Below are 18,223 nucleotides of genomic sequence, written 5' to 3' on the forward strand. Positions count from 1 at the left end.
TGAGACAGAGAGTTTATATGTAGCCCCATGTATAAAGTGTTAACCAATCTTCAACCAATTTACTCATCAGACCCATCCAGCTTATCAGAATATATGAAAAATAGGAAAATAATAAAGTAAATAACACCACATATGAACCCAGGGCTGGGACAAATGGTGGGCAAAAGGCGCAGCTGCCCTGGGCATTGTGGTATCATGTGAGGTGGGAGGCACCTCAAGGAGATTAGGGAGGTGGGGGATTTTTGTTGGGTTGAGGAATTTGGAGGGTAGCAGGGGATAAAATTTTTTATAGGAGCGGAAATTAAGAGTGTGTGCTAGGAATGTTGATTTGGCGGGATTTGTTTTTGGGGGGCTGGATTGAGGAAGATTTTTTTCTCGTAGGGGGGAATTGGGAGGTGTCTTGCTAGAAGAGGTGATATGGCAGAGCGGTCAGGGAATTTTTGCTAGGAGGGGAAATTTATTTTTTCGGGTGGGTTGTGCTAGTAGGGATGATTGAGGGTTATTTATACTAGGAGGGGAAATTGGGGAAGAGGAGTTGTGCTAGGCGGGAGATTGTGCTAAAAGAGGTGATATGGTAGAGGGGGGATGGAATTTTGTTTTGGGAGGGGGAGTTTGTGCTGGTGGAAATAATTGGGGGGTATTTATGTTAGGAGGGGACTTTTTGGGGGGGGGGGGTTCTGCTAGGAGGGGGGATTGAGGGGAATTTATGCTGAGAGAGGGGATTTGGAGTGGGGGGGGATTTGTGCTTGGAGGGGAAATTTGAGGGGTAGAGAATATGTGCTAGGAGGGTTAATTTATTTGTTGGGCGGGGGGGGGGAGGTGGAATTTGGAAAGAAAGAGGATTTGGGCTTGGAGGGGAGGCTGGAGGATGGGGGGCAGATTTGTACTGAAAGGAAAGGGAGTTTATGCTTAGGGGGTAAGAATGCAGATTAGTGGGGGAGGGGATCTGTGCTAGTAGGGGTGATTGGGGGGTATTTATACTAGGGGGGAAATTTGGGGGGTTCTGCTAGGATGGATGGATTGGGGGGGGAGAATTTGTGCTGGGGGGGTTCAGAGTGGGGGTAGAGGATTTGTGCTTAGAGGGGAAATTTGTGGGGGTAGAGCAGGGATATGCAATTAGCGGACCTCCAGCTGTTGCAGAACTACAAGTCCCATGAGGCATAGCAAGACTCTGACAGCCACAAGCATGACACCCAGAGGCAGAGGCATGATGGGACTTGTAGTTTTGCAACAGCTGGAGGTCCACTAATTGTCTATCCCTGGGGTAAAGGATTTGGTCTAGGAGGGGTGATTTTTGGGGGGGGGGGGGATTTGGAGAGAAAGATGATTTGAGCTTAGGGGCTATAGGAGGGTAGATTTGCACTGGGAGTAGAGGGAATTTATACTTAGAGGGTAAGCATGCAGATTCATGCTCAATTTTTGACCTGTGACCTGTTCATGATACATCCATCAGTCCACTATCAACTAACTTATCATGAATGATTCACATGTGGTGTTATTTAGTTTATTACTTTCCTATTTTTCATATTTTTGATATTCTGATAAATTGGAGGGGTCTGATGATTTCATTGGTTGAAGATTGGTTAACACTGATATTTATACCCAGCACAATAGTATCTGTATAGATTATTTGTGACATTTATTTATTTTCTTAATTACCCTGGTATAATTTATTTCATTTAATTTTAGCATTAAGCACAGTTGTTTTCCTAAGTATATACAGTATAGCCCCTGTTGTGCCATTTTGGTGTACCCACAGTGTGTGGATAGGTAGGGACAGATACCCGTTTGTATGTAAAAAAATAGGCGTAGCTTTGGGAACAGTTTAGGGACTCTACTAGACAGCTTTGGGGACTGCCTGGTGTCCAGGGAAAATACGCTAATTGGGCTGCGTCCGCAGCTCGATGTACAATTCTGGAATCTACCAGGTGCTGGAATGCTTTAACTCCCGTGTGCATGTGCAGGAGTTAGGTCATCTCATGCTGGCTAGTGAAGATAGCTGAAGACCTCACACCCTGAAGAAGCCAAGAAGAACATGTCAGCACTAGCGAATGTTGCTTGCTGGAGAGGAGGTGGGTGTTTGCAGACTCTGGTTCTATATCAATTGTTTGATGTGCTAGTCCTACAGATGCCTTCCAATACATCAGCTGGCCTGGACCTAATCGCCCTAAAGACCGTCCAGACTGCGGCTTCTCCAATGAGCTGTGCAAGGTAACGATAATTGGTAAGTGTGCTGGAAATTTTACACACTAATATTTTTGATATACTTACAGTATGGTCCACCCTACTTATACCCTAATAGATTGTAAGCTCTTATACCTTCTGTATTTCACCTTATGCCCTAATAAGTTGTAAGTTCCTCCACCTTCTGAATTTTCCCCTATACTCCAAAAGAGTGTAGGCTCTTCTACCTTCTGTAGTTAACCTCATACCCTCATAGACTGTAAGCTCGTCTAACTTCTGTATTTCCCCCTTATACCCTAAAGGTTGTAAGCTCTTCTACTTTCTGTATTTTCCCTTATACTCTAATAGTGTGTAAGTTCCTCCACCTACTATATTTTCCCTTATAACCTAAAAGATTGTAGGCTTTTCTACATTTTATTTTCCCTAGCCTAACATGGCTTTCTTAACTAGGATTCCTCCAGAGCTTGCTATGGGTTCCCTGAGCAATTGCTGCCACTGAGATAAGCTGCCACTTAAACCAAAGATCATTTTAGCTATCTGTGTCAGTGTGTAATTATTCCCATGGACTACAAATATAAGGAGCAATCTTCTCCTTCACCATCACACCAATGTACAGTGAGATGTAGAGAAATTAATTTTTTAGCAAGGGTTACATGAAACCAGAACACTATTTCAATGGTTCCTCCATATTAAATAGGTTGGGAATGGCTGCCCTATTGGATTGTAAGCTCTTCCACCTTCAGTATCCTTTCTTATACTCTATTTGATTGTAGGCTCTACCAGGGGTGGACTGACAACTCATGGGGCCCCTGGGCAATAGGAGATTATGGGGCCCCCAGGCAATCAGAGATTATGGGACCACACAGTATACACAAACGCACACACACAGTATACAATCACACAGTATACACAGACATGTTTCTATTGGCTGAGAAGGTATTGGAGAGGCGGGACAGCTATAATCTCTGGATTTTTAGACCAAATGGATGTCAGTAAGGGACATTTCAGAGACAGATGTAGAAAAAACACAGATTTTTACATACTGTCCCTGGTTTTACTGAGGCTGGCAACGCTGATGGGGCCCCCTAGTGGCCCGAGTGGCTGAATGGTCAGTCCGCCCCTGGGCTCTCCTATCTAACTCTCCTCTCCTGAAATACTCTGCATTGCTGGAGGACTCTGCTCCTTCCACTATCTAACTCTTCTCTCTGGAAATACTCTGCACTGCTGGAGGACTCTGGCCCTCCCTCTATCTAATTGTCTTCTCTTAAAATACTCTGCTCTGCTGTAAGACGCTGATCTTTCCTCTAGCCAACTCCCCTATCCTGAAATACTCTGCTTTGCTGGGGGACTCTTCTCTTTCCTCTAATTCTCTAATCCTCTAATTCTCTCCATAAATACTCTGCACTGTTAGAGAACTCTGTCCCTTCCACTATCTAATTCTCTTTTCTTGAAAAACTCTGCTCTGCTGGAGGACTCTTCTCCTTCCTCAGTCTATCTAACTCTGCTCCCCTGAAATACTATATTCTGCAGGAAAGGTCTCTAGTAGATCTAGTTTCTCTTTCCATTTGTTGTAAATGATGTATTACACACATTCCACATGCATTATTCCACATGATGTATTACACACATTCCACAAGTTGCTTTTATATGTGTTGTACAGCAGCCCTGTAATAATGATAATAATAATTATACTATTTTAAAAGTAATGTTACATAATTTAACTTTTTGGCAGACACCCCTATGATCGCTCTGATTGGTACCCTCGTAGTGACTGCTGTGGGAGGAGCTTTGTTTGCCATATTCCTCTTGGTTCAGAAAGGAAAACTTAGAAAGCAGTTTGATGACGACACCTGGTGGCAGATTAAATACGAAGACATCACATTTTTGAAGGCCAACAAGGTATGATGTCCTCCAGTAGTGCAGAGTATTTCAGGAGAGGAGAGTTAGATAGAGCAAGGAGCAGTGTCCTACAGCAGCGCAGAGTATTTCAGGAGAGAATCATTAGATAGAGGAAGGAGCAGAGTCCCCCAGCAGTGCAGATTATTTCAGGAGAGGAGCATTAGATAGAGGAAGGAGCAGAGACCTCCAGCAGTGCAGAGTATTTCAGGAGAGGAGCATTAGATAGAGAAAGGAGCAGAGTCCTCCAGCAGTGCTGAGTATTTCAGGAGATGAGCATTATATAGAGGAAGAAGCAGAGTCCTCCAGCAGAGCAGAGTATTTTAGGAGAGACGAGTTAGATAGCGGAAGGTGCAGTCATCTAGCAGGACAGAGTGTTTCAGGAGAGGAGACTTACATAGAGGAAGGTGCAGAGTTCTCCAGCAGTACAGAGTATTTCAGGACAGGAGAGTTAGAGGAAGAAGCAGAGTCCTGCAGCAGCGCAGAGTAGTTTAGGAGAGGAGAGTTGGATAGAGGAAGGAGCAGAGTCGTCCAGCAGTGCAGAGTATTTCAGAAGGGGAGAGTTAGACCCCCTTCACACTGAAGTGCTGCTAAATTAGCCGTTAAAGCACCAGTCGTTATTGTGGTGCTTTGGCAGCGCTTTTTAAAAAGCTCCAAACATGCCCCAAAGATGCTGCTTGCAGGACTTTTTTTCTACTGTCCTGCAAGCGCACCACCCAGTGTGCTTTCACAAGCTAAAAGTCCTGCAAGCAGCATCTTTGTGGCATGTTTGGAGCGCTGTAAAAAGCTCTTTAAAAACACTTCTGCCCATTGAAACCCCTAAAAGCGCTATTAAAAACGTCTTTTTTTTTTTTTCTTTTTTTTTCAATGTGATCTTAAAAAAAGCGACCCAATTGCGTTTGAAAAGTGCCATGCAGAGTATTTCAGGAGAGGAGAGTTAGCTAGAGGAAGGAGCAGAGTTCTCCAGCAGTGCAGACTCCTTCAACTTCTTTTCTTCTTATATGAAACATTTAATAGATTGTTAGAGAATGACCTGAACTCATAGTGAACATGTTTCCCATACAACAGCTGACATAAGCAAATCATATATGCTATGATTCTTTTTCTTAGGCCAATCATAGGGAATCGGCCTCCAGTACGCCAACAGCATCAAATCGGTTCGGGAGTTTTGGATCTAGTGCTGTCATTTCCAGCAATCAGAGTTATGGCTTTACCGACAAGCATGGAAAAGAGATTGTATATACAACCGTTGGTGTTTACCAGGTGCCAGGTTCCCATCCTTTCAAATCTATTTAAAACAGGATTGTTTTTGTGTGTTTGTGGGCATAATTCTACAGAGCAGTTTTATAGAGGTTAAAGCGGTAGTAAACCCGCTGAATTTTTTTTTTCATACCTGTAAGGGAAAAAGCATAATGAGCTAGTATGCACCGCATACTAGCTCATTATGAAATACTTACCTTAGAACGAGGCCCTGACATCTCGCCCGATACAGGCCGAGGGAGCTGACATGTTCCCTCGGCGGGTCTTCCGGATATCGCGGCTCCGGCGCAGTGAGTGGATGGAGCAGCAATATCGTCACTCCTGCGTATGCACGCGGGAGATTTCTTTCCGGAAGAGTCCAGCGTCTGCCGGGCTTCCAACATAGAAACCCCTGTGCGCATGCAGTCAGCGGCTCATTGCCAGGGGAATATCTCCTAAACCATACAGGTTTAGGAGATATTTTTCTTATCTACAGGTAAGCCTTTTTATAGGCTTACCTGTAGGTAAAAGCTACTGTAAGGGAAAAAGCATAATGAGCTAGTATGCACCGCATACTAGCTCATTATGAAATACTTACCTTAGAACGAGGCCCTGACATCTCGCCCGATACAGGCCGAGGGAGCTGACATGTTCCCTTGGCGTGTCTTCCAGATATCGCGGCTCCGGCGCTGTGAGTGGATGGAGCAGCAATATCGTCACTCCTTATCTACAGGTAAGCCTTTTTATAGGCTTACCTGTAGGTGAAAGTAAAAAAAAATAGACTATACACCCACTTTAAGCTGTTGTAATTGATATTTTATATGAAAAACATGACAAAATCAGTTGCAGCCTTTTATACAGTACATATTTTATACATATGCCTTTGTTATAATGTTGAATATGTGCAGTAGATATAGTGAGTGACAGGACATTTTTGTTGAGGTTTGTGGTATATTATTGTGTGCAACAAAATGTAAAGAAAGACAATAATATAGAAAAACAAATCCTTTAATATTTTAAATTCCTAGAAATTCCAAGCTGTATTACTCGCTCTACTCAGCCACAGTTAAAGCCTAATTGCAGCCAAAAACACAAGTAGCCACAAGGGGCATAACTTACTGTTAGTGTGATGTGTCCACTGTGCTGATTCTCCTCCTTTCTGTAGTAATCCCAAATTTTATATTGATACCAAAACAATAACAAAGGAAAAAATCTTCCAGTGTAGATACTAGTTCTGGTGATCCCAGTATTCCCTTATTTTGGAGGGATTTCCTCTCACTTTCTGATTTGGCTACGGGACAGGACGTGAAGAAAAATCACCCCAGTCAAACATAAATAACAAAAAAAAAAAAAGTATGGGTTTTAACACTCTCATGCTCTATCTGGAATAAAAAAACAAAAACGTTTTGCCTTTACTTCTACTCAGGGCCGTCTTAACCACTTGCCAACCGTATAACTTAGATATACGGTGCTGATCACCGCCATTACTAGTTTAAAAAAACAACAAAAAAATTAAAATATCCCATAGTTTGTAGATGCTATAACCAATCAATACACGCTTGTTGGGTAAAAAATGTATTTTTTTCACAATTGTCGGCCTTTTTTTGTTTATAGCGAAAATATAAAAAAACGCAGAGGTGATTAAATACCACCAAAAGAAAGCTCTATTTGTGGGAAAAAATTGAAAAAAATGGCGTGATCATGGGGGGGGGGGTCAAATCTTCTGGAGGTCAAGTGGTTAAAGTCACTGTCATACTGTTTGCACTTTCAATGGTGTCCCAATATTTAATGCCCAAAGAGATATGTGGTTTCCAAGTGACATGACAGCTCATATAATCTGAATCTGGACGCCCCAGGCAAGAATCATCCATTGCCTTAAGTCACACATGGGGCTGAACCCAAAGCAGCATACAATTAGCTAATAGTTTTTTCAGCAGGAAAGGCCATGCAAATGTTTTTTTAACCTCCTCAACTGTGAAATACATCATATACTGTGTATATGCCATATAATTGGCAGGGATGCCAATCCCTACCTGGGTTGGATTCTGGTGGGTTCCATCAAACCTTTTTGAAACCTGAAAAATTTAACAACAAATTCTATTGATATCTAGGATGGGGCATATGTTGATACAAAATTCAATTTTCAAGGCTGTGAATATCACACAATGTGACTCATTGGTAGTAGCTTTTTCAGCAAGATCTGTGTTTTAGGGCTTCTCGGCTCCAGAGTCTAGTTTCGGGAGGGGCACTGCCAGAAAATAAAAAATTTTTGCGTGCAATTTATCAGGGGAAATGGCTGGTGTTGGCGCTTCAATCATCCAGGCACCATGGTTCTTATGGTGTCAGGATGATTGAAGCGCATTATTTCTATTATTAATTTATAAAATTAAATAGTTTAACTCACTATAATGCAGAATCAGTGGGAGCCTTGGGCGTGTCACTTGCCACAGTTGCCTGCCACCAGATGCGGATTTTCACTTCCCACTTCACCTGCCAGAAGTTGCACATTGTCACTCTCCACATTTTGTGGATTGTCACTTGCCACATCCCCTTCCACAAGTTGCAGATTGTCACTTGCCACTTCGCCTGTCACCAGATGCGGATTGTCACTTGCCACAAGTTGCGGATTGTCACTTGCCACATCACCTGCCACACGTTGCAGATTGTCATCTGCCACACATTGCAGATTGTCACATGTCCCATCACCTGCCACACGTTGTGGATTGTCACCTGCCACACATTGCGGATTGTCATCTGCCACACGTTGCAGATTGTCACTTGCCACGTCACCTGCCACAAGTTGCAGATTGTCATTTTCCACGTCAGCTGCCACAAGTTGTGGATTGTAACTAACCACATTGCCTGTCACCAGATGCAGATTGTCACCTCCCACGTCACCTGCCACACCTTGCGGATTACCACTTGCTACATGACCTATGCATTCGGTAATTACCCCTTCCGTAAATATTCCCTTTTACTACTCATACCTGTACCGTTCCATTTTTCCTCCCCCATTCCCAATAAATAGACCACACCGGAGTTTGGAGTATAAATTGGCCATAGCAGCCTTTTATTTTAACCAAAACCTTTAACCAAAATAAAATAAATAACTTTAATGTTAAATAGAACATACTTATATATATATATATCTTGCAGCAGCAATTACAACTCCCAGTCGTTTGGTCTTTGACGGTACCTCGGTTCCATTTTAACGTTACCCTTTTCCACACCCACTGCGGGACCAAATTTTGTACCATACAAGGCCTCCGGCCGTTTAACAGCCCGGAGACAACCCCCACCTTCCCGCAGTGTCACCAAACCCGTATCCCAGCCTACCCTTCCACTGGGATACACCAAAAAAGGGGGACATACCACCTATGAGCCCCCCACACCGTTCCATCACCTAATTTCCTTTACCCCGTCAAAGACCAAAGACACCGCCACCGCCCGCAAGGCTGACCCCCTTAGCCTTAAGGGCCCCTCCACACCCGCAGAGCCCTCTCAATACCCCCCTGCACCCCCAGGGTCCAAAGGTCAGTTCCTACTGCCGTGAGGTGTACTCCATCCCCCCTGAGGTACATGCCCACATTCACCTCCAACTCCGTGTGCCGTATCACCAATCCCCCATTCCGGGACACAAACCTCCCCAGGGCCTTATTAACCTTAATCCTAGCCTTGTTGAGTCGAACCACCGAGCGAGCCATACGCCATGCGGTCCGCGCAAAAATGTCCGACCAGATCACCACCATACTCGGAAAATCCCTCCGGAGCATGAGAAAATCCCTCTTTACATCCGAAACGATGTCCCTGGTGGACCGGACCCCCAAGTCGTTCCCCCCCACATGCAACACCAACACATCCGGGGGCCTATCCAGTCTGGCGTACCTATGAAACTCCGGCACCACCCTTTCCCATTTAAGCCCGGGGATCCCCAACCACCGTATGCTTGCCTCCCCCCGGGAAATCCCCAGCTGCCTTCCTTCCGGCCTGACATCTGCTCTCCTGGCACCCCAAAAAACATAGGAGTGCCCCAAAATCCAGACGAGGCGTTCGCGACCTCCATCTGAAAGGAAAAAACAAAATACTAAAGCAACTATGCCAAACCCGACCACGACCCCTTAACACATACAGCCCCCCCCCACCACCTGTACAACATGAACCAAACCCCGAACTCCGCTCACATCAGGTGTGGCCGCACGTACGACCGAAACCTCCGTGATTCCCAGCGCCCAATCCTCTTGACCACAGCCTCGTCCAACCCGCACCTGGCCGCCTCAGTGGCTGCCCCAATGCGGAAGGAGTGGGAGGCAAATTGAGAGCAATCCAAACCCCCGGCCCGCAGACACCTCCTAAACACAGCCACAAACTGAAAACGAGATAAAAAGGTGCCATCTTGATGCACCAGCAACGGGCCCACCCCTTGCGGCCGAACCCCCAGGAACTCCGAAACCACCCTCACCGGGCATACTCCCGACCCCGGCAGCGCAAACAACCATATGTCCACCCCATTCCCTGTCTGATCCGTCTTAGACCTACGCAGCCGCAAACGCACCCTATCAGCTCCCAGGGTCACATCTTGACCCAACAGACCCCCCCCAACAGTCTTTGCCGGACTGACCAACTCCCCCACCCGAAAAGCCCCAAAAAACGCCAACGAAAAAGCCGCTCGGAACAACCGCACCTCATAATCCGAAGTGCACTGTTCCCCCAACCGCTCGCAGATAACCTGCAAGACCTGGAAGGTCACCGGCCTCCTCATATCCCTTCGCGGATTGCCCTTCTTGTACCCCTTAACCGCCTGCTTGACCCAAAAACTTTTTGTGTGATGAATCTCCCCCCGCAGCTTAAACCAAAAGGCCAGCGCCGCAAGCTTACGCTCAAGCAATGACACCGACCCCAAGCGTTCCATGATCTTAGCTACAAAGCACAACACCCACAGCCCCTGATCGCCACCCCCACCCAGCTCAGCGTCCGCTAGCCGTGTAAAGTCCATCCATTCCTTCCACACCTTACTGTATGCCGCCCATGTCGCACCGCTCACCGACCTCCTGATCCAGTCCGTGGCGATTCCAACGCAACCTCCCAGAGCCACCCCGGGCAGGGGATCCCCTCGCTCGCCGCCTCCGGAGCCAACGCCCGAAACCGCTCCCACTGGAATCGAGACAAGGCATCAGCCACGTTATTGTCCACCCCTGGTACGTGAACCGCATACAAAAATATGTTCGCTTGCAAACACCTCAGCACCAGGTGGCGCAGCAGCCGGATGACCGGCTGCGAAGACGCCGACATCCGATTGATCACCTGCACCACGCCCATGTTGTCACAGTGCAACCTGATCTTCAGATCCCGGCACGACTCCCCCCACAATTCCATAGCCAGCACCACCGGAAACAATTCCAGCAGCACCAGGTTCTTCGCATACCCCGCCTCCACCCACGACCGGGGCCACGCCTCTGCGCTCCATTGCCCCTGAAAAAAGGCCCCATAGCCCGCTGACCCTGCCGCATCTGTCACCAACTCCACGTCAAAATTACTCACCGGGCCCTTCATCCACACCGACCGTCCGTTGAAGCCCTCCAAAAAAGTCTGCCAAATCCTCAAATCCTCCCTAAGGTCCCTTGTCAAACGAATGAAGTGGGTCGGAACCAGAACACCCGCCGTAGCCCCCGACAGCCGTCGGCAAAATATCCGCCCCATCGGAATGATCCGGCAAGCAAAATTCAACTTACCCAGGACCGACTGCAGCTTCCGCAGCTGCACTTTCCGCACGCCGACCAACTCCCTCAGCTCCTGCTTCAGTCCCTCGACTTTGTCCTCCGGTAAGCGGCACTCCATCACCTCGGTGTCTATTTCAATGGCCAAAAAACTCAAGACCGTGGCCGGCCCCTCTGTTTTGTCGGCCGCTAACGGCACCCCAAAACGATCCGCAATGTGCTGCAACGTGGCCAACAGGATCGCACACACATTGGAGGACGGGGGGCCCACGACGAGAAAGTCGTCCAGGTAGTGAATCACCGACGCCCAGCCCGACACGTCGCGCACCACCCATTCCAAGAATGAACTAAACAGTTCAAACAAGGCACAGGAGACGGAACAGCCCATGGGCAAGCACTGATCCACGTAAAACCGGTCCTGCCAAGAACACCCCAAGAGCCAAAAGCTCTCCGGGTGCACCGGCAACAGCCTAAAAGCCGCTTCAATGTCAGACTTCGCCATAAGGGCCCCCTTACCGTAACGCCGCACCCAGCCCACCGCCGCGTCAAACGACGTGTAAGACACCGTGCAGGCCTCGGGATCGATGGCATCGTTCACGGAACCCCCTTTTGGGAAGGACAGATGATGGATAAGCCGGAACTTGTTAGGCTCCTTCTTAGGCACCACCCCCAACGGCGACACCACCAAAACCGGCAACGGCTGTTCCACGAACGGGCCACTCATCCTACCCAAGGCAACCTCCTTAGCCAATTTTTCGCTAACCACCCCCGGATGCTGCAGGGCGGACCTCAAGTTCCTAGCCAACGGCGGAACAACTTCTAACGAACACGGAATCCGAAACCCCACCGCAAACCCCTCCCCCAGCACCCGCGCAGCCCTTTTGTCCGGGTACCTATTTAGAAAAGGACGCATCCTTTCCACCCTCACCGGGGTTGCTCCCCTTGAACGCAGGTTCCCCGGCGCGCTTGCCCTTTTTAAAACAACGGGAGAGGGAGTGCGAGCCACCGCAACCGGAACACTCATGTTTAAATCGACAGGACCCCCCGAACTTGCAGGCCCCCTCGTTAAACTGCCAGCAGACGCCCATTTTTTTCCCGGCCGGAAGTCCCGAGGCGGGGGTTCCCCCGGCCCCCCCCTGAAAAAACTGCCATGCCCATGCCGCGCCCCCAACTCCTCCCCCCGACAGACACCCCAAAGCATCAGGTAAAATGTGAGAAGGAAACTGAAGCCCCTTACCTGGCTGCGTGGGTCCCCTCCCGTCAGCCGTCCCTCCGGAAACTCCAGCCGCCGCCACTCGACCCAGGACGTCCTCTTCGGAACCCGACAGCGCATCTGCCTCGGACGGCATAGGCGTAGCAGACCCTCCGGCCGTGGAGCAGCCCGGGGGTGCAGCAGCTGTGCTAGTAGATGCTCTGTCGTCGCAGCAGGCCCGACCGACCCTCCTGCCGAGCAAGGCGCCCGCACTGCGTCCCCGTGCGGGCCCCGTAGGCCTGTCCCCGTCCACCCTCCGGGCTCCACTTCCGCTCCGCTCCGACCTGCCCGCCGCGTCTGGTAGCGGACGCGCAGGTGTGTCGCTGGATCTCCTCCGCCGGGTCTCCCCCCGCGGCGGCTGCACCGCGGCCGCAAGGGGGACCGTGCTCCGTCCATCCCCTGACCGCGCCGGTGGGGAGGGGGTGACTGCTGACTCCAAGCCCCCGCTCCCCGAGTCCCGCCCACGAATAGGATTCCGCCCGGACCCCCCCCGAGCCCCCGCTGAAGACCGTTTCGCGGGGGGGGCCGGCGGGTCCGCTATCGGGCTCCTGGTAGGGCGCTGGACTCTGGTGGAGGGGCCAGGTGAGAAGCGCTCCGGTGGCCTGGACCGCCGAGCGCGTGGTGTGCCATCCCCCCCCTCTACTGGCCCCCCCGCCGCTGCACGTGTTATGGCCGCCACCTGTTCCTGTAACCAGTCCGCCCCACGTGTTCCCGCTGCCGCCCGGAGCCGCTCCAAAAGCTCCGCTACGTCCCCCATGGTAAGTACTGTCCAGCAAAAGCCCCCCCGTGTGCCAAAACCCACCCGTCCCGCCCGCGATACCGCCGTGCCGCCGGAGCTCGTCCTGTGCGTCCTCACTGCTGGCCAACTTCTTCCTTGTGACCCCACGCTTCCTGCCGTGACTCCTCCCCTTACTTTTATAACACTCCGCCCTCTCCTCTTCCCTTCCTGCAGCTCCACCCCTCCCTCTATCTTCTCACTAGGATTAACCCTATAGGGGCTACCTAGCATCAGTCATGCCAGCCCTGCACCTCCGTCCAGCCTGCGTTTCCGGGCTTCCCTTTACCTTCCACACGTTGCAGATTGTCACTTGACTGCTACAATTGTCACTTGCTGTGTCACTTTCCTCCTAAAGTGGGATTATCACTTCCTGTGTCCCAGAGTGAAGTCAAGCAGCAGAGAGATGATGTAATCCCTCTGCTGCCCGTGGCTGCCTGCAGAGTGAGGGAGGAACTGCAGGGATGCAGAGCAGGTCCGCTGATTGGCCAGCCGCCTGCTCACCCACTTGTCCGCCAAGCTGCCCGCCTGCTCATTCACACACAACTAATTTCTCGGGGGAGGCAATTGTCCCGTTGCCCCTTCTGTATCAGCCCCTGCTGGCCACACGTTGCGGATTGTCACTTGCCACGTTGCCTGTCACAAGTTGCGGATTTTCACTTGCCACGTCACCTGCCACATGTTACAGATTGTCACTTGCCTGCTACAATTGACCCGCTGCCCCCCCCCCCCCCCCGATTATTCCACACAGGGTTTTTCACTGTCAAAACAGGAACTGTAAAACTAATACCAAGCCACCTGACTTCCTCTCTTCAGCAACAGCACTATGTAGGCCTTAAACCTTGGCCTTTGGAGTATGGATAATCTCTCAGACCATCTGACACAGTACCTCTGTGTACCCCTCTCTCAGCTCACCCAGCTCTCCTGGCTCTCTCAGCCTGTTGATTTGCAGCTATCTGCTGCACGGGCTCATGCCCCTTGCCTCTTGATAGGGGAATTCCTGACACCCTAGCCTTTCTCCATTCTCAGAGACCTCTAGGTTTCCTCAGTCTTCTGGACTTGCTTAGTTGTCTCTGATCTCTCAGTCCTCCAGACCCGCTTAGCCCTCTCAATTTTCTCATCCCTCCGGACACGGAACCTCCTTTCATGGAGTACTGTCTCCTAAACAGAGAACACCTGTCTCCTAACCAGAGCACTGAGCTATCTCCAAGCCTTTCCTTATAAAGGCTGTGCACAATTGCACACGCAGCCTTCCAATGTCCTGCAATAACTGGACAGTAGTATGGCGACTCCTCCCCCCCCCCAAATTCATTGAACTCTCCAACTTTCTTTTTTGTGCTCTAAATCGATATTCTGGAGCCCCACACTCTGCATTCGTGTGGACTCTCTGTCCCTTTTTACGACTTTTACACAGTGGCAGCGCCTCGCACTGTCACAGCTTATAGACAAGCTATTGTCAAGGTCACAGGGAGCTGGGCACTGCCATTGGGGGGGGAAAAAATATAGATTTTTTTTAAAAACATGGAAAAAGCACCAAATATTGAAATAGCTGCATATGCTTGGGATATGCCTTTAAGCTGTTTATGGCAGCATGATTTTTGAGGACAGCATCAGCGATTCTGGCTCTGGCATCACATTTTGGATTTGTAATTGATTTTTTATATTTTTTATACTTAGCTTGGCTTAAATGCAGTAGTGGCATCCCAATATAATTTATCTCATATTGAAAAAAATTATAATTTTTAGGTAGCATTTTCTGTGGTAATAGGCTTAAATTGACTGGTGGAAGTAGCAGTCACTCACAACAGATGTAAAAGCTATAGATACGTTTACTCCTGAAAAAGAACATTAAAGCCCGCAATTTAATTTAATGTTTTTATTTTTTTTACTGTACCACACTGCATTGCCGAGTAAGTTTAATAAAATGTAACATCAGAGTGCAAAAAAACTTAAAAATCACAACCTCACATTCCTTAAATGCCTTCCCATCCCCAATTATTCCCTAAATATTGTATTTGTTTGAAAGACATTGAAAATCATCAGGAAAATACAAGTGCACTTGAATTGCCAGCATGGCAAGGCAGGTAGGCAAGGTGGCAGGTTTTGTCTTGCAATTTTAAATGTATTAGCTGAGAAACCATAGCCATGCATATAATACAGTAACTGAACAGTAGATAAGCAGTTTGCTTAGGACACAATATAAGATGGAGAGACAATGCAGGTTTTATCTTGAATAAACATTACAGTGTATTATTGTGGTGTCAATATTCACAAATATTGTTCAATGTCTGGCCAGTATGTTAGCAAACTGAGTAGGCTGCAATATAAGAGGGAGAGACGAGGCTGGTTTTATATTTAAATAAACTTTTCTGTGTATGATCAGATAGACAAAAGCCAAAATGTTTTGTGGCTGAACAGCATGTAAGCAGCTTGGATAGGCTGTGATATAAGAGAGGGAGAGAAAATGACGAGGGAGGTTTTATCTTGCAATAAAAATTAGAGAATATTATCTGAGGGATAATAGCCACAAATATTGATCAGTGGTTGGCTAGTATGTACGCAGGTTTTATCTTGCAATAAAAATTAGAGTGTATTATCTGAAAGACAATATCCACAAATACTTTTGAGCGTTGGAGCACCAGAATAGGCTGCAAATGTTGAGGTGCAATGCAAGATTTTACCTGTAGCAAACATTACAACATTGACAGCTGAGGTCCAGCTGCAAAAACATTATGTGTAGTGACTTTATAGTGCTGGAACACTGGAATATACTGCAAACTTCGAGGTGCAATGTAGGAGTTACCCTGTAGAAAACATTAGAAGTTTGTCAGCTGAGGCCCAGATGCAGAAACATTAAGTGGCGCCAATATGGCTTATTTACACTAGCGTTGACTTCTAAAGAGTGATACGCAGTGGATTGCTTTTCAGACAGTATTTGATGGGTAGATGGGCTATTTTACCCTTGTATCAGAGATCTAATGATGTGGCCACCCAATAGTGGGCCTTCTCTTTGAGGATCACAATGATGAGGTTTTTACGCAGGTAAAACAGCATTTATCTTGGAATGTTATATATATGCTCTGGGGTACTTGGAGAAAACTGCTGGTTCTGAAGAATCGCAGAATACGGCCAGTAAGGGGGAGGGGTACAGGTGATATTTCTATCATCACCGGACAAGACACTTGCAGGGGAAGTTATAAGAACTGGAGCAATCAGAATCTGGAGCAGTTGTGCATGGCAACCAATTAGCTTATCTCTTTCTCTTTCAATGCTTAACACAACAAGCTGAAGATAGAGGCTGATTGGTTGTCATGCACAGATACTCCACTTTTGATAAATTCCCCCTTGGTGTCTGCCACCACCAGCTCTAGCAGTGCGCCCTGTCCTGTACAGTATTCTTCTCACTGACCTAGTGCTCTATAAAAGAAACATGTTGTGTTTCCCCGTCCATGTTTACCCTGGTGCTAACAACATGGTCCAGAGATACACCACTACTACACATTGCATTCCATATGCTGGTGGTGGGTGTGGCCTTCTGGGCAAAATATTTATTGACCGGATACCTGCCACTGTGAAGGGAGCTGATTCAGTGAGCTGGAATGGGAACAACTGCATAGCCAGCAGCTTTGCCAAGCTCGGATGTAGATACTGTTCATAGGATTGATTGGAAACATTTTTGTACTGCTGGAGACTGCAGAGTGGATGTGAGTAGGAGAATTCTGCTGAGGTTCAAGAATTCGGCTGACCCACCTCAATGTCTCTTTCCTACTTGACATGGTGGGGGAGATTTATTAAAACTGGTGCACACAGAATCTGGTGAATTTGTGCACAGAAGCCAATCAACTTCCAGGTTTTATTCTCAAAGCTTAATTGAACAAGCTGAAGTTAGAAGATGATTATTGATTACTATGCACAGCTGCACCAGATTTTATTCTGCACCACTTTTAGTAATTCTCCCCTGGGGTATCCTAATCACCTGAAAGCATTTGTGAGACACCCCTTCCTGAAACTAGAGGCTTCGGATATTGCAGTGGATGTTGCAGAAGGAGAATGTCGTGGATGGGGATAGGAGAATGAAAGTGGGCTTTTTGCTGTCAACTTGGATCATTGAGTTGCAGCTCCCACCGAGCCCTGTGACATTTTAGGTGCTTGCTTACAAAGTGATTCAATCATTCTGCCAACTGCTTAATGCCAATTTGCAGGGCTATGGTGAGCTTTTCAGAATAGAAGGAGCAGGAAGAAGAGGGTGCATTAGAAACAGTTGCCATCAACAGGCTACTCTGAGCCCAGGAGAAGGAAGAAGAGAAAGGCTTTGTTAGTCACTAGGTTACCTTCTGAGTGCGTAATCCTAAATTGTAAAGTGCCACACCCCTGTATTGTACATTTCTAGTAGCGTATTGTGAAAGATGGGATTTTTGAGGCACAAATATTAAAAAATATACTTTCTTTATTCAATTAAGTATAAAAACATACTACTATACCATACAATATTCCATAAATAGATCTATTATACAGTCATATTTATTGGTTTTACCAAATCATTGTGTAAAAGTGATATACATATATATATATATGCTGGTCCTTTGTGGTCCGACACGTTTTATGGAATACTCCACTTCTTCAGGAGTGGTCAGTCTAGTATTGTATCAGAATTTAATTTCAGATCAATTTTGATACAATACTAGACTGGCGGCTACTGACGCATTTCATGGAATACACAACTTTTTCAGGAGCTGCCAGGCTAGTATTGTATCAAAATTCATCTGAAGATCAATTTTGATACAATACTAGCCTGGCAGCTCCTGAAGAAGTGGAGTTATCCATGAAATGCGTGTCACGTACCTTACAGCGGAGTCAGACTGCTGGGGGTGGCCTCTTGCACGGTTCCGGTCTCAACACCCCTGGAGGTGGGAACAGGGAGTGTGGAGGCAGCGAAAGTGTGCAGGTGCCTGCAGATTGAAGATGAAGGCCTGAAGATGCTGGGTCCTCACAGAGGAAGAGGCGTAGGCCGGTCACCGGAGGGATACAGTGGAAGCCAAGCAAGTGTGAGGAAAACACTGCACGTCAGGAACAAGCAAGGTCGGCAACTGGCTGGCAACGAGGTACAGGAACAAAAAGCAGGTGTGTAGTCAAGGACTAGCAGGGGTCTGGCAACGTGCTGGC

The 18,223-nt window shown here is 47.8% G+C and overlaps 1 protein-coding gene across 1 annotated transcript in view; it reads left to right on the forward strand.

Annotated features, from left to right (window-relative positions):
- Window positions 1-18,223, forward strand: part of LOC143930579 (guanylate cyclase 2G-like) — a 105,286-nt gene that overhangs the window by 31,343 nt on the left and 55,720 nt on the right. The window contains exons 7-9 of the mRNA XM_077455044.1: window positions 2,121-2,224; window positions 3,917-4,083; window positions 5,191-5,343. Coding sequence (XP_077311170.1) covers window positions 2,121-2,224; window positions 3,917-4,083; window positions 5,191-5,343 — 424 coding nt within the window. The remainder of the gene's footprint in view (window positions 1-2,120; window positions 2,225-3,916; window positions 4,084-5,190; window positions 5,344-18,223) is intronic.

The sequence above is a fragment of the Lithobates pipiens genome, unplaced genomic scaffold (assembly GCF_037356315.1).
Source record: "Lithobates pipiens isolate NorthernLeopardFrog02 unplaced genomic scaffold, aLitPip1_a1.2 Scaffold_25, whole genome shotgun sequence".
NCBI lineage: Eukaryota > Metazoa > Chordata > Amphibia > Anura > Ranidae > Lithobates > Lithobates pipiens.